At 39.0% G+C, this 21,738-nt stretch overlaps 1 protein-coding gene across 1 annotated transcript; it reads left to right on the forward strand.

Moving 5' to 3' along the window:
• Positions 1 to 10,850: 10,850 nt before the first annotated feature.
• Positions 10,851 to 12,310, forward strand: LOC130726739 (3-oxo-Delta(4,5)-steroid 5-beta-reductase). Its single transcript, XM_057578041.1, has one exon. It carries the CDS (start codon positions 10,898 to 10,900, stop codon positions 12,014 to 12,016), a length of 1,119 nt encoding a protein of 372 aa, XP_057434024.1. The 5' UTR covers positions 10,851 to 10,897; the 3' UTR covers positions 12,017 to 12,310.
• The last annotated feature ends 9,428 nt before the right edge of the window (positions 12,311 to 21,738 follow it).

Consider the following 21,738-nt stretch of genomic DNA (forward strand, 5'->3'; position numbering starts at 1 on the left):
ACCTCAAACCTTCAACCGCTTCAAAAATGGTGAGTCAAACCAGAAGAACTACTGCAGATGTAACCCAGTTCCCTCACATGGTAGTTGGTCTAGCAACGGGTCAAAGGGGCCCTGAGAATCCGACACCAGATCAAGGTCAAGCTCAAGAGCAGATTCTTCCAATTGCAGAACGGGGCTGTGCCGTTCACTGCGTATTTGCTCCTGAGGAACTTCAAGTCCTGGCAGAATGGAGATTCGACCTCGACAACCTGGCTACAAATGGGTATGATCTTCGTCCTGAAGTCCAAGTTCAAGGTTGGGGAAATTACTTCAACAGACTTCGAGGACCGGTGTATGAGAAACTGGTAAAGGAATTCTGGAAGCACGCCGACTGCGATGATACTCAGGTGGTATCTCATATTCTTGGAAGAAAGATCATCATCACGGAGAAGTCCTTCGTGAACTTGCTGGGTGCAGACACTGCTTACGGGTATCGTTTCCAACTCACGGAATCGAAGCTGAAACCCAGCACCAAAGATACAATCAACCAGGCCCTGTACACAAATTACAAACCGGGCAAGACAAATTACAAGGTGATGGACCTTCATCCCAAGCTCAGGATCTGGCACAAAATCCTGCTCCACTGCATAAACCAGAGACCAAAGGGCAGTTCTCCAGACTACATCAACTTCAACCAGAAGGTGATGTTGTTCTTCATCCAAGACCAGAAGAAGATCTGTCTTCCCTACTTCCTGTTCTCCTACTTGAAGGAATGTATCCGGAAGTCTCGTACCACTGCCTCCATCAAGTCAGCGATCAAATATATTCCCTTCGGGAGACTCTTGTCTGATCTCTTCATTGAGAGTGGCCTCGTTCAAGATCTGATAAATGCTGGATGCACAGAGGATCTGAGCACTATTGTCAGTGATGTCTTCACGGCAAACTCTCTAAAGAAGATGGGCCTCATCAAGAAGAAGATTGCTCCTGCCCATGAAGACACATCCTCTGAGATCAGAAGCAGAAGGATGCCTCTGAATGACTACCCTCTGTGGACTCAGGCAGACAATCCTGACGCCATTAGGTGCTTTGTTGAAGACCTAAGGGCTCAAGGATTCGAAATTGATCTTGACGACTTCTTCAGCAGACTGCCGCCAGCTCCAGAGTTTCCTTCTCCTCCCAAGAAGAAAGTTCAGAGGAAGATGGTCCTAGAAGAATCCTCTGAGGAATCAGATGTCCCTCTGGTCAAAAAGAAGAAGAGAAAGCCTGATGATGGTGATGATAGTGATAATGAGGATGGTCCTCCCAAGAAGAAGAAGAAGCACGTCAGAATCGTGGTGAAGCCTACTCGGGTGGAACCAGCTGCTGAAGTGATCAGAAGGACTGAACCTCCTGCCAGAGTGACTAGATCATCAGCACATTCAAGTAAGTTTGCACTTGCTTCTGATGATGATTTGAATTTATTTGATGCACTCCCCATTTCTGCCATGCTCAAACACTCTTCAAATCCCCTCACTCCTATTCCTGAATCCCAACCAGCTGCACAAACCACCTCTCCACCACATTCCCCAAGATCTTCATTCTTTCAACCTTCCCCTACTGAAGCACCTCTCTGGAATTTGCTTCAGAACCAACCCTCTAGGTCAGAAGAACCTACCTCTCTCATTACCATTCCATACAACCCACTTGAACAACCAGAGCCTACCCACACACAACCTGGACCCAGAACCTCTGATCACTCTGTCCCAAGAGCATCAGAACGTCTGGCTCCCAGAACTACTGATACAGACTCTTCCACAGCCTATACACCTGTATCCTTCCCAACCCATGTTGCTGATTCTTCTCCCTCCAATAACTCTGAATCCATTAGAAAATTCATGGAGGTCAGAAAAGAAAAGGTGTCTACCTTAGAAGAGTATTACCTCACTTGTCCAAGCCCTAGGAGATATCCTGGCCCTAGACCTGAACGTCTAGTTGACCCAGATGAACCTATCTTGGCCAATCCCTTACAAGAGGCAAACCCTTTGGCTCAACAAGCTCACCCTGCCCCTGACCAACAAGAGCCTATTCAACCAGAACCTGAACCAGAACAATCTGTGTCTAACCAATCCTCGGTTAGATCCCCTCATCCTCTGGTTGAAACTTCAGAACCTCACCTTGGAACCTCTGAACCCAATGCTCAAATGTTTAACATTGGCTCTCCACAAGGTGCCTCTGAAGCCCACAGCAGCAATCACCCAGCCTCTCCTGAAACCAACCTCTCCATAATTCCCTATACTCACCTCCAACCCACATCTCTCTCTGAGTGCATCAATATTTTCTATCATGAAGCCTCCTTGAGGCTACGCAATGTGCACGGTCAGACTGACCTCAGTGAGAATGCTGAACGTGTGGCTGATGAGTGGAACACTCTGGGCACTTGGCTAGTGGCTCAAGTTCCAATTATGATGCAGCTCCTGCATGCAGAGGGAAGTCAGAGCATTGAGGCTGCAAAGCAAAGGTTTGCTCGAAGGGTGGCTCTTCATGAACAAGAACAGAGAAATAAGCTTCTTGAAGCTATTGAAGAAGCCAAGAGAAAGAAAGCTCAAGCAGAAGAAGCTGCACGTCAAGCAGCAGCTCAAGCTGAACAAGCCAGACTAGAGGCAGAACGACTTGAAGCTGAGGCTGAAGCTCTTAGATGCCAAGCACTTGCACCAGTAGTGTTTACTCCTGCTGCTTCTGCTTCCATTCCAGATCCTCAAGCTGCTCAGAATGTTCCTTCCTGTTCTACTCAGTCAAGCTCATCCAGACTCGACATCATGGAACAGCGTCTTGACATTCATGAATCCATGCTGATTGAGATGAAGCACATGATGATGGAACTTCTGCGACGAACTGATAAACCTTAGTTTTTAGGATCTCTTCGTTTTTCTTTTTCTTTAACGTTGTTTTATTTTTGTTAAACTCTGTTTCTTTTTACTTACTTATTCTACTTTGTTCGTTTGTGATTATCTATGCATATCTATATATACTTGTGTCACATATGTTTGCCAAAATCTTTTTATTCATAATATCTTTATGTTTACATCATACATTCTTTCCCTAAAGTCTAGAATGGAGGATCTCTCCTCATTCTTCTGCACTCCTGGCGCTGCTCTGACCTATCCTTCTCCAGACGCTCCAGTGCATGCTGGATGTTGCTGAGCCTGTCCTTTAGCTCATCCCTCTCCAGAATCTCTTCTGCGGTCTTGAGCTTCTCTTCCAAACTCTCTTTTTCTTCCAGCAGCTTGAGTTCAAGCCGGCTGAGTTCTTGCACCTCCTCCACGAAGGCAAGAAATTCCCTCAGGTCTCTCTTCACCTCTGGACGCAGGTCCTCCTCCAGCAGTGTCCGTGTTAGCTCCGAGATGGTCGTCGTACCCTCTGGATGCCTGATGTTCAGGAACAAGTCCTCCTCGAAGGCCTTCTTCCTCAGCTCTTCTAGTGCTACGATGTATGATGCCATTTTCTTTACTGACAATTGTTCGAAGTGTGAAGCTTACCTTTCTCTCCAACACTTTATATAGGCTTCACCTTCTCTCTGAAAGTTAATGCTCCTACAATTTCTCGAGGTTAAGTTCTTGGTAACTGACCCTTCTCTTTACTCCCTTGACCGGTGATAAACGTTCTTCTCTTGCATTAACTCTTCTATTTATTTCGCCTAACTCTGATTCTTGCATAATTTTCTTTTTCTTTAAACTTAGACCTTCTCTAAGGGGGAGTACCTTGTACTTCAAGCTAAGTTTTTCACACCCCAAGCTTTTTTCTTATGACAAAAAGGGGGAGTAAACCCAGTTTTTGATGTGTAAGATGTGTTAGTGTGATTTATTTTTTCTTTTGGAGAATTTAAGAGTTCCACCTTCATGACCATAGATGTGTCACTGGGCAAATACAAGGAATACATTTCACTTCTTCTGAAGTGATTCTAAGTTGACTCTGATACCCAAGACTCTGATACCTTGTCCGTGACTCTGATTACTTATGCGCTCTGATTATTCGATTTTCATCTATGTCATAAGTTTTTCACTCTGAACTCTTATATCATTTAGCTCAGAATCTAGACTTTACTAACGTTTTCATCAAGTATTAGATTCAGGGGGAGCTAAGCTCAGAATCAAGCAGTGACTTGAATTCAGAATGAGCAAGATAAACTATTCACATCAGGATAAATCTTCTAAGTTTTCTTTCATCTGAAATTCATTGAGTTTACTATTAGCTTTTTAGAAGCAAATCTCTTGTAAACAATTCTTTGATAAACAGTTTGTTTAGTTCCTTTAGGAGATCAAGGTTGATCGGATCCTAGAGAAGACTAAGAGAGTGAATCTTAGTGTGAGCTAAGTCAGTGTAATTGTTAGTCACTTGTAGGTTTCAAGTGCAGTTGTAACTCTTACCTGATTAGTGGATTGCCTTCATTCTAAGAAGGAAGAAATCACCTTAACGGGTGGACTGGAGTAGCTTGAGTGATTTATCAAGTGAACCAGGATAAAATCCTTGTGTGCTTTTCTATCTCTTATCTTTAGCACTTAAGTTCTCAAAAGATTTGTCAAAATCTTTAAGGTGGAAGTTTTATACTGAAAACGTTATTCAAACCCCCCCCCTTTCTACCGTTTTTCATACCTTCAAAAGTGATGATGATGATCTACTCTGTAGTGTGTGTCATCAGCTGCTTATGCTTGTGAGCAAAAGCTATTTTCTTTTTGAGCTCATTTGCTCTTTGCAAGTCTTTATATCTTCTCTTTATACTCCCAAATCTTCTGTGAGAGAAGGATATCCGTTGGAGTGTGTTCTTCACAGAACTTCTAGTCGTCGGATCAAACGGTAGATTGTGTACTTGAATCAGATGTATTAATTGTATAGTACTGTTTGATTTATACCTTTTGCCAAAAGGATGTATTCTTTCAGCTAGTAGGTAGCATAGGTCTGAACTTCTATCTGTTGGTGTATAGATATGGTAATTTGATAGTGACATCATTGTACTTTTCACTTTTGCATTGTCTTTTTTTCAGAACATGTGATCTTGACTTGCGAGACTTCTTCAAGAAGCTATTCTAACCTCTTTTCCAACTTTGAGCATAATGTTCATTCTTCAGATACTGCAGCTTTCATCTTATGATAGACTCTGTTTCATTCAGACAATCTGCTTTCATTGTTTTTCTGCTTCAGTCGTCTTTCCAGTCTTCAGAGGATGTTCATGCTTCAATCGTCCTTCTATCCTTTAGACGATCTTTCTGCTTCACTCATTCTTCATTTCTTCTTTCTATTGGTCATTTAGAACTTCGACGATAACCTTTGACCATTCACTTGTAGTTTCTTCTTAGGAGATGGACTATCTTGATAGTATGTTTCCTGAATAAGATAGATGCTAGTAGGCATACTCAATAAGTTTTATTCCATTTCTCCATTTCTTGTATGAGTGAGAGACGAAGGAAACTTTGATAGTGACAACGTTGTACGTGTTTCCTTGATCAGTGTGCTTTGTGGAGTATCATGTGATTCCTTTGCACTTGACTTTCTCCTCTAGCTTGTCAAAGATATAATTCAAATTTAGTTGGCGCTCATTCTCTAGACATTGCTTCCATTTATCAGTCTTTGAGATAGATGATGAACGTAGACGTTGAGTGTAGTCTTCTCGGACGATTTGATTGTTTTGATTGATCTTGCATGAGTTATTTTGAAGCTTTGACTCTTCTTTTAAAGACGATTCTCGTGCATAGTCTTGTACTAAAATGACATCACATTTTCACCTAAAATTTTAAGAATTAGGTATGTGTTGTTAATAGATGACCACATGGGCCAATGAGCCAAGTCCATATGTCTTTGTCTCCCTAATGCTATAAATAAGAGAATGATGCACCAAGCATCACACACCTCATTCCACAGCTCATTCCTGCTTCCCTCTTCTCCTCTCTACCTTCACACTTGTATTATCTTTAGTTTATAATACGTTATCAGCATGAAGCTCTTTATTTTGTGCTATCACTGCCATCGGCTTTGATCCATTTTTTTTCTTTACTTACTCATCTCTATTTGTTTACATTTGATCTCAATCTAATTAATCTGTTTTCTTTACTGGATCGGCAATCTCTGCTACACTTGATCCTTAGACATATTGAATTTGATCATCCTTTCTTTTATAATCAATAGACATATCAATTGTTCTTTCAGACTCGTGATTTGTTTTCTTGCCAAAAACTATTCCAATTAATTCTGATTTGGTTCTTTTAGAGATTGGTTTAATCAATCTTTGCTTATCATATTTTGCAGGATTACGTACCTACAGGTTTTGACTATTCCAACGTAAACACAAAGCCATAAAGGAGCATTTAACACAATTAATAATATTAAAAGGGCAATTCAAGTTTTTTTTTTTTACTACCATTGTGATAGCAGCCGCAAGTTCCAGAGGTTCTGTAACAGTTTCAAGTTTTCGTTTAATTGCTCTTTTGCGTTTTTTTTTCATTTAATTTTGCAAAAACGTTACATACCCATATTTTTAGGCTATTTGGTGAGCAAATCTGAATACAATAATACAATGATGGGTAACATGATACACAATGATCGATAACATATCTCATTTGCAATGAGATTAATTGAGTTATAACTATTGATCTTCTTATATATTTTTATCCTATGAGTCCAGAAGAACCGTAGTGGAATTTTTATTATGAATCCTGAAGATTCATAGTCCAAAAGAACTGTAGTAATTTTTTTTATCAAGAATCTTGAAGATTTAGATCCTTCAGAATAATTGAAGTGAAATTTTTATTTTGAATCCTGAAGATTCATAGTCTACGAGTCCAGAAGAACTGTAGACTGTAGTGATTTTGAATCCTGAAGATTCATTCATAAATCCAAAAGAAACAGTGCAAACATTGAAAATGCACTAGAAATTTTGATGCTCAAAATATAATATTTTGTTGATATTTTGTTGAGCTATGGATTTTGATTTTAATGGCGAAGATGTTTGTCTCGCTGATTGTGCAACCACGCACACGATACTCAAGGATAAATTGTTTTTTTCTTCTTTGGTGAAAATGATGAAAATTGACTTAGTCCCGAAGTACCATACCTGAGTGCTAGTCATACTTGACGTGATATATCATTTTCCGTTAACTTATTATCAAGATATAGTTCTTCACCTACACGAAGACATTGGAATGGAATAAAACAAGTCTTTCGTTATCTTAAAGGCACAATGGATATGGGTTTATTTTTTCCTTATATGTCCAAACTTGATCTGATTGGTTATGCAGATGATGGATATTTGTCAGACTCACATAATGGGAGATCTCAAACAGGCTATTTGTTTAATTGTGGTGGAACAGCCATTTCATGGAGATCTACGAAACAAACTATAACCGCCACCTCAGCTAACCATGCAGAAATGTTAGCATTACACGAGGCAAGTCGAGAATGCGTTTGGCTGAGATCTGTGATTCAATGCATACTTGATACTTGTGGTTTGTCGTCTGGAAAGATGCAGCCAACAACCATATATGAAGATAACACTGCATGCATTGCTCAAACAAAGGAAGGATACATCAAGGGAGATAGAACAAAGCACATATCACCAAACTCTTCTTCACTCATGATCTACAAAAGAATGGTGACATAGACATCCAACAAATTCGTTCAAGTGAAAATTTGGCAGACTTATTCACGAAGGCTCTTCCAACAACGACATTTGAAAAGCTTGTGCGAAATATCGGAGTTCGTCGGCTAAAGGATCTAAACTAATATGCATTGTACTCTTTTTTCCTTAACCATGTTTTTTTTCCCATTTTGAGTTTTTCCTGGTAGGGTTTTTAATGATGCAATGTATCAAGACGAACTATAGAATGTTGTAATCTTTTTCCTTCACTAGTTTTTTATCCCACAGAGTTTTCCCTATGCAGTGTACTTCTTAACATTCTATCAGTGCTTTTTGGTACGCAATTGGTAGCAAGGGGATGTATATCTACCCCAAAGAATAGCTTAAGTGGTACGAGCTGAGAGACATGCAGGTGCAAAGATCAATCTCTGCAACGGATAAAAACCTTCATTCCCTAAAAAAAAAAATGGCCGATAAAAAAAGGGGATATACTTTTGATAGGTAATACTATTGGGTAAATCATCATTGGCATATGACTGCGATTCAAAATATAGATAATGGCTAAACTTACGATAATAGGATTGTAAGTGGTCCTCTTTAAAAAGAAAACTCAAAAAGGTTTTGAGCATCAAAAGATTTCCTTGAGAAGGGTTAACCCTTAACAAAGAACTTTAAATGGATTTAAGAGGTTAGAAACTCTGAAAAGTAAATCAAAGTTGTGTTAAAAGATTTGAGTAGTTATTAAATGAAAAATCTATTATTAATTTCACTGTGAGTGTGGATTCTCATATTAATTAAGAACGAATCATATGAAAATGATATAAGATAACATATCACATACTGTTATAAACTAAAGATAATACAAGTGTGTGAAGGTAGAGAGGAGAAGAGGGAAGCAGGAATGAGCTGTGGAATGAGGTGTGTGATGCTTGGTGCATCATCATCTTATTTATAGCATTAGGGAGACAAAGACATATGGGCTTAGCCCATTGGCCCATGTGGTCATCTATTTACAACACTCCCCTTAGATGATCATCCCTTAAGAATGTGCATCATTAAAACCTTACTTGCTACCAATTGCGTACCAAAAAGCACTGATAGAATGTTAAGAAGTACACTCTCCATTCCTTATTACTCTCTCCGTTCTAGGAAGATTGTTATTTTAGTCACTCTCCAATTTTTCTAAAAAATTATTGTAAATTGCACTATTAATAATTGTTATCACCTTTCATATTAACCAATCGCAACTCTTCACCTTAATAAATTTATACCAACCACAAATCTTCTCTATCAACTACATATTAACCAACCACAACTCTTCTCTATCAACTACATTCTTCTCTATCAAAAGTAGAATTTACTAGTTGCACATGTTACTTGTAAAATTAAATAGGCGTGTTTTAGTAACATTGTATTATCAATAATTCTTATCTTACTCTTTGTGGGATAACCTTAAACAACAATCTTTTTGGAGCGGAAGGAGTATAAGAACTAAATAACTACTTCACATCCTTAGAAATGTAGTTAATATAGCTATGAACATTAAATTTGTTTTCAATTTATTTCAACTTTTTTAAATAAATTCATCAAACCCTAACTTTTTATTTATTTATGTGCATCATTAAGGCTTTGGAGAGTGGAGGAGAGAGGAAATTCAAATAAATATATAGGCATTTTTGTTAATTCTTATAAAAAAGAATAAATGTGTACCTCTAATTGAAAGAAAGAAAACTTAAGTTAATTCTTATTAAAAAGTAAACTTGTACCTCTAATTTAGTTCTTATAATAATGAAGGATGTAGTGTAGTAGTATTATACAAATCAATTACAAAGCCTTCGAAATAGGAGAATAACAAGTCACACATGTCTGTTGCTCACCACTAAAGCACAAACTAATGAATAATTGTTTGTTCACAATTTAAATTCACTTCCACTTTAATGATATTTGAAGATAAGAAAGATAAATAAGTAATAAAATATGTAATGTGATAAAAAATGCAAAAAGAGATAAGAAGAAAATAGAGTGAAAATGAGGTGTATTTTTTTTTTGAACTCTAAAAATGAGGTGTAAGAGAAACTGAAGTGTGAATGAATCTTTATTTCTTTACTCCAAACTAATCACTGCCTAAACTAATCATCAACTGACCAACTATATGATGATAATACACTATTGATGATGCCCAATACTCTTTCCCGGCTTCTGTAGAAAAATCAATTTTTTGTTTTAAACATTTTATAAAGCTAAAGTATTATACTCTTTCATCTCTTTTTCTAAATCTATTTTTGTTGTTTCAAACTTTTTAAGTGCCTGATAAATTGGGTGGGGTGTTTCAATTGTACGTAAGGATTGGATTGACTTATGGCTTTTTCACATTAGTGTTCCCACAAAATGAGGAAATGATAACAATTCAACTCTTGGAATCATAAATCCAATGTATTCACATTTATCTTTAACACGACAAGGTACTCTGAATCCACCCAGTGTAACTTAACTTATATCTCTGTTAATGATCTTATTTCTCCTAATCACAAAATTCCCACAAAAAAATGCATACTTTATTCAGCTTTCTCCACTCTTCTCATAAGCCAGACTTCCCTGCCTGGCAACTACATATACATATTTTTTCAATTCTGAACCTGCCTTCATGTATGGACCTTATATATATATAATAATAACATATAGAACTTTCTTGTAACCGCAATGCCAGCATTGCAACGGCCAGGGGCACACCCTGGTTGAGTTTGGAACTCAACGCTCCTTGGACCCTCCAACTACTTTCAATAACAAAGTGAGGGGTTTTATATCCTCGGCAGAAATTAATCATGTTTGAGCTCTGAACATCTACATTTTCATGTATATAGTTCTTTGGGTGGGGATTTTCTTACATAAAACGTGAACATGAACCCTTGCTTAAAGAAAATCAAACTTGGACCACTTGAATCAACCTGTCGTCGGCAATAAAAAAAGTGAGTTTGGTTAAATTTATTCAACCATAAAGTACATATTTGTAACCATATTAGAAGGACTCAATAAAATAACACCCTAATGTCTCTTATCTAGCTAACAACCAGCATCTATCCTACTTGGAATTTTCAACTTAAACAGCAAGCTTGCAGGTTCCAACTATGCCAACCCAGAAACACTCCTCAAAAGAAGAGCAATATAGTAAGTCCAAGCATTATTGTAACCCCAAGTTCCAAATACAAATAATAATGAGGCTCCATTTATCAATTCACCACCATTCATTCATTCCTATAAAATGGTTAAATTTGGAAGGGGAGGGAGAGTACTCAACATCCATCACACCCACCCCATATGGCAATGGAGGAGACAAAAAATGTTGCTATCATCTTTGGGGTCACTGGACTTGTTGGGAGAGAACTGGCTAAGAGGCTTCTTTCACAATCTTCTTGGAAGGTTTATGGCATAGCTAGAAATCCAGAGAAGCTACCCATTTCCACAAGCCCTTGTTACCATTTCATCTCTTGTAACTTGCTGAGCCCTCTCGAGGCTCAGAAGAAGCTCTCTGGCTTGCATGATGTGACCCATGTATTTTGGGTCACATGGGCAAGACAGTTCCCCTTAGACACCCAAGAGAGTTGTGACCAGAACAAGGCCATGATGTCCAATGCTTTGAGTTCCATGCTCTCAACAGCCAAGAATCTGAAGCATGTTTCCCTTCAGACAGGGACCAAACACTATGTATCCCTTCAGGCCCCTTTTGATGAGGAGAAGAAGCTCCTCTACTACCATGAAGAGTCCCCTAGAATGGGCAAAGTCCATAATTTCTACTATGCTCTTGAGGATTTGCTCATGGAGAAGCTCAATGGTAAAATTTCTTGGTCTGTGCACAGGCCTGGTTTATTGTTTGGAAGTTCTGTTAGATCATTCTATAACTTCATGGGTAGCTTGTGTGTTTATGGGACTATTTGCAAACACCTGGAGCTCCCTTTTGTGTTTGGGGGAACTAGGAAGTGTTGGGAGGAGCATTACATTGATGGGTCAGATGCTAGGCTTGTAGCTGACCAGCACATTTGGGCAGCAACAAAAAGTGGCACAATTGCCACAAATGACCAAGCTTTCAATTCCATTAATGGCCCAGCTTTCACTTGGAAGGAGACTTGGCCAATTATTGGGAAGAAATTAGGGGTGCAAGTCCCACAAGACATGTTTGTTGAGAATTTCTGGTTTTCTAAAGCCATGCTTGAGCAGCAGCAAGTTTGGGAAGAGATTGTGGAAGAAAATGGGTTGGTGCACACAAGTGTGGGAGATTTGGCTAATTGGGAATTTCTTGATGCATTGTTTAGATTCCCTTTCAAGCTCTTGGGGAGCAGAGATAAAGTTGATGAGTTTGGCTTTGCTGCAAGGTACAAGACATTGAATTCAATGTTGTATTGGATTGATTGCATGAGAGATGAGAAGGTCATTCCCTAGAGAGTTCTTGCTAGCTTTGACTTCAATTTGGAGTTGTTTGGTGAAGAATTTATGGAGCACCATAAACCTTAAGAAAATTATTGGCAGGGTCTTGTTTGCATGTGCTTGTTGACATAAACCCTTTATTGCGGCATAGTTTACTAGTTTATCTGCATATGGAGTCATCCAACTTAATAATATATATAGCTTCTTTTGCACATCACTGTCCCCTGGTATTACTTGTTTTCAGCCACAAGTTGTGGCGTGGCTTTGTCTTCTCCATGCACTAACAATAACATATTGTTTTGGTGGCTCTATCATTGGCTTAATTAAAAGAATTTTTTTTAGTACATGGTCTCAAATCACACTTTATTGATCAAAGATGCAGGTAGTTGGTTTTTGTCTTTTCCACTAGGCAACTATGATATTTAAATTTCGTTTTCCTCCGAGTCAAATGACAAATTTGCAGGGTGATAGAGTTTATGAGTCTACTAATTGTTATTTTTTCAATTTGACGAGTCCTAATACTTGAGTTTCATGTGAAGGAACAAACTTATGAGGATACACTTTTACCTTTCAAAGCTCAACATTTGATTTCACTACCTGCATTTGACATGAAACTCCTATTTTAGTGATAATTGAATCCATTATGATGTTCCCATTATGTTTTAAGTGAATATATCACATAAAGATTAATTAATTAATAATTACAGTTTCTCACTTTAAATCGGGCAGCAAGAACATCCTTCTATCCATGCAGTTTAGATGGTTAATTGTTTCAAATTTGTTATGCTGCTCTCTTTTCTCTGACTATTGGTCATCAAAGAATCAATATCAATATATATTAGAAAAGAACAAGGGTTAGAAGAACAAATTGGTGATGTGTCAACTCCTAATGTATTCTGCTCCACTTGTCAACTCCTAATGTCTTATGTTCCACGTAGGGGTGTACAAGGGACGGGTTGGGACGAGTTTTGGTTAATCCTAACCCGGCCCTAAATATTGACCGGGCCAATTCATCGACCCTAACCCGTCCCTAGACCCGAAGCAACCCGACATTATGCGAGTCCAATTTAGGACGGGTCTATGTAGAACGGGACCGGATTGGCCCGAGGGACATAAGTCTAAAGACTATTTGATACTAATTGTTTTTTCGAGAGCAAAATGGATAATATTAATCAATAATAATCAAAAGAAGTACAGCTCGGCGGGAATGGAAAAGCAAAAGAAAACACAAAACCACCCTAAGAACAAAAACACACACCCAAAAGAGACAGCGCAAAAACCTTACTCAAATAAGAAAAAATTTCTTTAAGATCCGCTGCCAACCCTCGAATGGCATCTTCATCGCTACCCGGAAAAGACATGCTTGCAAATTATTTGATACTAATTGTAAAATTTAAAGATAATAACATACTAAAAGAGTTATAAGTTGGAACTATGTTTTAGAAGAAAGAACTTGAAAGGATCCAATTCTTTCATAATCTATTGCACTTGTGTTCCGTGCTAGAACATAGAGAGGGAAGGTAGTACCCAAAGTGTGAGGAAAGTGATGTGAATGCTTAGAGAGAAAAAATATAACTGAATTTCAATGCTATTATTCTTCAAATGAGCTAAGATTCCCTTACAATTTGTATTCCCTTCCTATTTATAGAGGTGGAGCTGGGCTTTGGCGCCTCTATCCTACCCAAATGGGCCAGTTGGGCTTCGGAAAGGGAGGCCCAAGGTCATGGCACGTCCCCTGCCCAAGATCGGGTCTCCTGGGCGAGGGACCCTGGGGTCTCGCCCAGTCCAACTTGAGAAGTTTACATTTTATTTGATCTATATACACGTGTCACTCATTTTGTTTGATCATTCTTCACTTGTCTCACATGTGCATAACGCACACACATGATTTTCTCTTGTTAGAGCATGAAAATGTCCATAGTTTGACCAACGTTTATTTAATTCATAAGGTAGATGTTAAACATTTTAATCTCATCCACATGGTAAGATAAATTTGAGCATCATATATAACATTTTAATCATTATAACAAATTAAATTTTATAAAATATATATGTGGGACGGGCCGGGTGACCGAGTGTCAACCCGAACCCGACCCTACCCGAAGTCGGGTAACTTAACGATCAACCTGAACTCGGTCTCTTTTAATGATCGGGCCGGGTTCAACCCGGCCCTAAAGGCTTGGGCCTGGACGGGTTGGCGGGTAGGGTCGGGTCTTGTACAGTTCCATGTGTCGATTAGATAGCTTATCTTCTGTTGTGAGTCTTTTATTTTATTTTTGATTTATTTTTAGAGTATTAATTAATTTTTATGTTATTTTTATTGAATTTTCAAATTTTTATTTAATTCAGGATTTTATGAGTTTTTATTGTGATTTGCTAGATTTTGGTAGTTTTTATCTATCTTTAATTAGCACATTTTTAAATGTTATATTTGATTAGCATTTAGGTTGTTTATTTCTTGATTTTATCTGTGGGTCTTTTATTTTATTTTAGATTTATTTTTAGAGTATTAATTAATTTTTATGGTATTTTTTTTTTGAATTTTCAGATTTTTATTTAATTCATGATTGGCTTAATTGCAACTTTGGTCCCCGACGTTTACTAATGCCACGATTTTGGTCCCCAACCTAATTTAATTACATGGATGGTCCCCAACGTTGTAGGCCGTGTGCAACGTTACTCCTACCGTTTATTTCTTAATGGAGGAGGTTTACGTGGACGTCCAGTTGGAGAGAGAAAGGAGGTATGAGGAGAGAGGGAAGCACGTGAGTATCACGTGACCCTTATCTGAACCCATTATACCCAAACCCCTGACCTCCCTGGAACGAAGAAGGTAACGCGATTTAGATCCCTAGGGTTTCAGATTTGGGTATAATGAGTTCATATAAGGTTCACGTGAGTTCACGTGATACTCACGTGCTTCCCTCTCTCCTCAGATCTCCTTTTTCTCTCCAACTAGACGTCCACGTAAGCCTCCTCCATTAAGAAATAAACGGTAGGACTAACGTTGCACACGACCTACAACGTCGGGGACCATCCATGTAATTAAATTAGGTGGGGGACCAAAATCGTGGCATTGGTAAACGTCGGGGACCAAAGTTATAATTAAGCCTTCATGATTTTATGAGTTTTTATTGTGATTTACTAGATTTTGGTAGTTTTTATCTATCTTTAATTAGTACCTTTTTAAATTTAAGATTTGATTAGGATTTAGGTTATTTATTTCTTGATTTTATCTTGGTCTTTTATTTTATTTTTGATTTATTTTGAGAGTATTAATTAATTTTTATGGTATTTTTATTGAATTTTCGGATTTTTATTTAATTCATGATTTTATAAGTTTTTATTCTGATTTGCTAGATTTTAGTAGTTTTTATCTATCTTTAATTAGTACCTTTTTAAATTTTAGATTTGATAAGGATTTAGGTTGTTTATTTCTTGATTTTTTGTGAATTTACTTATTTTTATTTAATGTTAATTCCAGGAAAACGGAGTACGTTGATCTGGGTCCACAGATCATGGACACGCAGAGATTTGATGGTTGCTAGGTGAATTTGGCAGAGTTTCTCATTAGCTGCGGACTGCGGTTGTTTCTATACTGTTTCCATTTATCACCTAAGAGAAGTGTGTTTACTTAAATTTTCAAACTCATGTAAAGATGTAAGAGAAGGGGAAATCAGGGACTGCTAGGTTAGTTAGATGTTATTATAGTAGTTACTTAGTACTAGGACGAGATGAGCTATAAATAGAGGGAAATCAAATTAGAGGAACACATTATGTAGCATTATATATCTCTCATTAAGTATGTTCTTTAGTATTTGAAAATACTACAAAAATATGGTATTGAACATGTCTTAAGCACAAGAGAAAGTTCTTCGTGCAACGCACGGATAAAAAGTGATTGTTTGAACTCATGTGTAACACCCCGATTTCGGTGGCGTCACTTTAGTAACCAAAGAAATAACTTAAGCGGAAAAACGTGAATTATTTTTTTTTCGATAATGTAAGTAAAGACAGAAAGAGATGAAACTCTAAAACGAAGATAACAGAACTAATATACAATATGATTACAGCCCCCACTGTAAGTTGTAAACCACGTCACGAGTAAACCTCCAGTGACGGAAAGTAAAAGAGAGTAACGCCCGTAGGCAAAAGTACAAACCAAGGTAAAAATACTGTGTCCGCAACACTAAACCTCAAAATCTGAGAACAAGTTGGCCCAGCGGCCTAAGAAAAGACCCCCTAAATCCAACCAGCTCTCTGTGATCTCCATAGGAAACCACACAAAAAGCTACCGGTAGGAAACTACCCTGTCCCCAAAACTGAAGCATGACGGTCAGAGCATCGACACTACTCCTACACTAATCCCATCTCGAGTAAGTCGCTCGGTGGCCAGCGGGGTCGACCACCCCTGAACCGTAGTCCTCCTGATCAAGCTTCTTCAACCTAGTTTCCCCTGAAGGGTGAACCATCGTGAACCGGTCCGCCATACTCAACTGACAATGGCGTAGTCCGCCCAAACACACACAGAAGACGCGAGGGTCAACTCCAAAGAATTATATAAATAATAAAACCAGATATATAGGGTAATAATTATTTAGCCTCTCAGGCTTATACGTTTAGGGATAACATCCTAGGGTTGCATATATCACAATGAATATAAAGATAATAACAACAATTAGCATGCCTCAAGTAGGATAAACAGTTACCAATCACACTCAGCAACTAAGTTAGCATGTATGTTGCATGAAATGCAATGCTGGGTAACAAAATGCATTCCGGAAGAAGGATGGACACCATCGAGTCAGCCCTAACACCGGCCAAAGTGGGACCATTCCGCTCGGGCGTCTCTTACACCACACAAAAGTAGTCAGATCAGCAGTGAACCCGTAGGTCTGCCATTCCGTCTGCTACTGAGGACCACCGTAGTGTCCTAAATATGGAAATCCGGGTCTTATGACCATTTTGGAATCCACCGAGGTCCGGTAATCCGCCGTGTATTAACCTCAAAATGAGTGCATGAATGCAAGTGATTAGCCAAACAACGTCTCCGACCTCACTCGACACGTCGTCACGTGTTCTAGCTAACTTATTGTCTCTAAAAAAACCTACCCTAAGGCAAACGTCGATTCTGCGACAAAATGAATTAATCAAAAGAAGAAGAAGATACTTTGGAACTCATGGTTCCCGGCTAAACTTTAGATAGCCAATCAATAAACTGCTCATCGAGCGAAAAGGTACCGAAGTACTTGGAAACTTATAGTCTCCGGCTAAACTTTAGATAGCCAAACATTAAACTGCTCATCGAGCGAAAAAGTATAAGCATACTCGGAAACTTGTAAGTTTCCTCAAGACTTGGACTCGACGACACTTCTCATATTTCCCAAACTAATATTCAGGCTCTAAGCTCTTATCTAAGGGTATCATTATTGTTCAAAGGATTTAGAAATTGATTAATGTCTTATGAGTTTTCCGTGATAAAATAGTTTTCATTTTAATCTTATAATACTTCCTAAGAGTTTTTAGAGATCCCATAATCTCAAATAATTCCCTGAGAAGGTCTCGATCCATTAAAACATAACAAGGTCCGAACTCCGTTCGTCCTTTAAAACTCTCTCAAAATCTCATAAAAATTCGGCATGACTTGCCCGTAATCCTCACTTTCCAGAAACATAGGCACGAGTGGAATAGCATCAATGAAACAGCTCAACCAATAGGCATAAACAGCATATTCCAACACATCCTAAGTTAACCATGTAGCACATAGCATGTGAATCATTTAGCACACAATATCATGGCATCAAGTACTCAACAAGTTCGGCCGAAGCCTCAGAAATCATTTCAGACATTTAGCAATTAGGTGCATAACACATAAATCAAGTCGAATTTCATCGACACCTAAAGCATTATCTAGTAATTCAGAGAGTAGCCCTCACCTGTAACTCCTCCAGCGTTTTCCTCACAACCTCCTTCACGTTCCTCGCCTTGATCTCCAGGAAACTCCTCAAAAGAACCTTAAGCCAAAATCACAGAAATCAACACATTGAGTCAGAAACTCAGCAAGCAATAAGTCCTAGGGTTACACGGTACATTACAAACTCTGTGGTACGACAATCTAACGCGTTAAGACAAGTTTTCGAAAAAGTCGGATTTCCTCCCCCCTTGGTATAGCTCTCGGCCACTTTCCTTAATTGGGAGGGTCGATTTTTCTTCGATCAAACTTGGTTCCTAGGTTAACATAAGCCGTAACTAAGACGGTTCTAGGCTCGGAAAAATTTTCGGATCGAAAACTGATATAGGGGCAGTTTGGTCATTATTTTTAGCTCAGAATTTCAAAATTGGATTTTTGAAAAACAAATTGGATGGGGACGTCCACAACGACGTTTATGACGACAAATCCTACTAGCACTAAGCCAAGTCGATAGATTAGAGCGTAAAGGTTGCGACTTTGCCGAAAAATGGGTATTTAGGGTAGAAATTGATCCCGGCGGCATTTCGTCGACATTTGACAAAATCTAATCCGCAGAACACGCTCAGGAGCATGCAGGGAAGAAGTTTAGACGCTGAAATCAGCTGATTTGAACAGTTTTTCAAAAACCTCAAAATTTTGAACTCAGAAAGTCGCAGGAGAAATGGACAGAAACGACGATTCGAAGGAGAGTATAGATTACCTACCTCGAGGTCTTCGATTAGTGACGATCGGTGAAGCAAACGGGCAAGAATCGACGAAGATCCGGATCTCTCTCTCTCTCTAGGAACTCGCGGTTTTGGGGGTGGGGAAATGGGTTTTTTTGCAAAAAATCTAATTTTCAAGCTATTTATAGGTTTTGGAAAAAACGGAAAAATGATTTTTTTGCGATTCCGATTTTTCCTGCGCGTTCCTCTGCGCATTCTAAGATAGGTTCTGGCGACAGAATTCCAGAACTCAAAATAGGATTCTTGGAATTAAACCAGAAGATCCAAGATCGGCATAAGTCGGTGTAAGTCGGTTTATCCCGAAAAACTACTTTTTGCAGTGATCGTCGGATGAGAAAACTTCCTTCTGAAGAAAGATCAGAATTGACGAGAGAAATAGGAGAACGCGGGTGGAATCTTCTTTTGCAGCTCCGAATAGAAAAGTCTTCATCGTCTGTCGATCTTAGGTTTTCTCGAACTATCAGGGATTCCGTTTCGGCAAACTTCCGAGAATTGGAATTTGACGTTCGTACTTTCCAGGATTTCGCATCGAAATGGTTGTTTAAGGACGGAAAAGAGAAGTTCTAACATTTCTCTGAGGATTTTTTGGAATTAGTTTCCATCGTGTCCTAAAGCGTAAATTAACTATTCACTAATACCTTTGACCTAGGATTAAGCGTATGTTAGTCGTGCTATAACTCTTTCGGTTTTTCGATAAATTCTTGGACTTTTCCTGAACCTTTTTCCTTCCCAAATTTATCTTAATCAAATAACTCTTTTATTTTATTCACTTATCCAAAGCGTTAAAACTTGGGCCTTACATTACTACCCTCCAAAAAGAAAGTTTCGACCTCGAAACTTAAGGGTCAGTAAAAAGTTCTGGGTACTGTTCCTTGATCTTTTCCTTCAGCTCCCACGTCGCATCGCCGGTGTCCTTGTTCCAAATAACCTTCACTAACTCGATCTCTTTTCCCCTCAACTGCTTTATCCTTGTGTCACCAATGCTGATTGGCGGTGTCTCGAAAGACAAGTTATCCTTCAACTCAATGTCATCCAGCTCGATGACGTGCGTCGGATCAGAAATATACTTCCGCAGTTGTGACACATGGAATACATCGTGAATGTTTGATAGAAAAGGCGGTAGTGCGATCTGATAAACTACCGGTCCTACACGACGAGTAATCTGATAAGGTCCAATGAACTTTGGCGTCAGCTTTCTTGACTTGATTGCTCGACCAACTCCTGTAGTCTGGGTAACTCGCAGAAACACATGATCTCCTTCTTCGAATTCCAGGGTTCTGCGCCTTTGATCTGCATAGCTCTTCTGTCTACTCTGAGAAGCCTTCATCTTCTCTCTGATCTGTTTAATCTTCTCAGTTGTCTGTTGCAGAAGTTCCGGTCCTACTAACAAATTCTCTCCATCTTGATACCAACATAAAGGTGTTCTACACTTGCGGCCATACAAAGCCTCATACGGTGCCATGCCTATGGTCGTATGAAAACTGTTGTTGTATGTGAACTCAATCAGTGGCAATAGGGTATCCCAACTGCCCTTGTTGTCTAACACGCAAGCTCGTAGCAAATCCTCCAATGATTGGATAGTTCTCTCAGTTTGCCCATCAGTCTGTGGATGATAAGCAGAACTTAATCTCAGCCTCGTTCCCAAAGCCTCATGAAGAGCTCCACACAAATGTGAAGTAAACTTCGGGTCTCTATCGGAAACGATACTTGTTGGCACTCCATGAAGTCGCACAATCTCAGCTATATAAATCTCTGATAGTTTATCCACGTTGTACGTAGTTCTCACAGGTATGAAATGAGCCGACTTAGTCAATCGATCCACGACTACCCAAATCGAATCGTATCCTCTTTGAGTTCTTGGTAATGCCACGACAAAATCCATCGATATGCTATCCCATTTCCATTGAGGTACATCCAAACTTTGTAGCATACCCGAAGATTTCTGATGTTCCACCTTCGCCTTTTGACAGATTAAACATGCAGCTACATATTCTGCCACTTGTCTCTTCATCCCTGGCCACCAAAATTCACCTTCAAGTCCTGATACATCTTTTTCATTCCAGGGTGAATGCTCAACTTGCTTTTGTGACCTTCGTCCATAATCAACCTCCTTAAGTCAGGGTTGTTAGGTACGCACACTCTATCCTTGCATCGCAGGATATTGTCACTCCCTACCTTGAATTCCGGGTCCTTACCCTGAATTACTAAATTCTTATTTTCCGAGTAAAAATTCATCTTGTAACTGTTGGTCTCGGATTTCTTCCATCAATCCATTGGTGATCTTGATCGTCCCAAACTTCAGTTCTCCCTCAGATGCTCTCACATCTAAGCTCAAATCTCAAAATTGTTCCAGCAGTTGCAGCTCCTTAACCATCATTGATGAGATATGCATCTTCCTGCTCAATGCATCAGTAACGACATTAGCCTTTCCAGGATGGTATTGTAAGGTAAAATCGTAATCCTTGAGAAATTCCATCCAGCGTCGTTGTCTCATGTTCAACTCCTTCTGGTCAAACAAGTACTTTAAGCTCTATGTCGTCCTGCTCGACCACTCGTGTCGGTTCTATGTTGGAAATAACATTGGTTGACGCTACGTGCAATTGCACAACCTTAACCACTTGATCCTTTACTTTTGTTCGTCCAAAAATTCTGCTTAAAATCAGTACACCTCTGGCATTCCAAAGTGAATGTTCAACCTGTCCTCGTGATCTCCACTCATGATTCAAAACTTAACTCGATCGCTCTATAACTCATAGACGAACTATTCCCTTGGAATCTACTAGTCCATTAACGTCGATTCCAACTTCGTAACTATCCTCATTCGCACCATGAGATCAATCTTCTACTTAGTCATCACTCAAGTAAAACTCGACGTGAGTCTTAATACCTTGTGCATCGCTAGACCCAATCCCTTTTAACATCCATTCATCAGCGACTTATAAGCTAATCACCATCTTAATATCTTACAATCCATTATTGTCATCTCCCCTTTTTCGAGACTTCCCTTACTTGAACCATAAAACCAACCTTCACTTATTCAC

The sequence above is a fragment of the Lotus japonicus genome, chromosome 6 (genome assembly GCF_012489685.1).
Source record: "Lotus japonicus ecotype B-129 chromosome 6, LjGifu_v1.2".
Lineage (NCBI taxonomy): Eukaryota > Viridiplantae > Streptophyta > Magnoliopsida > Fabales > Fabaceae > Lotus > Lotus japonicus.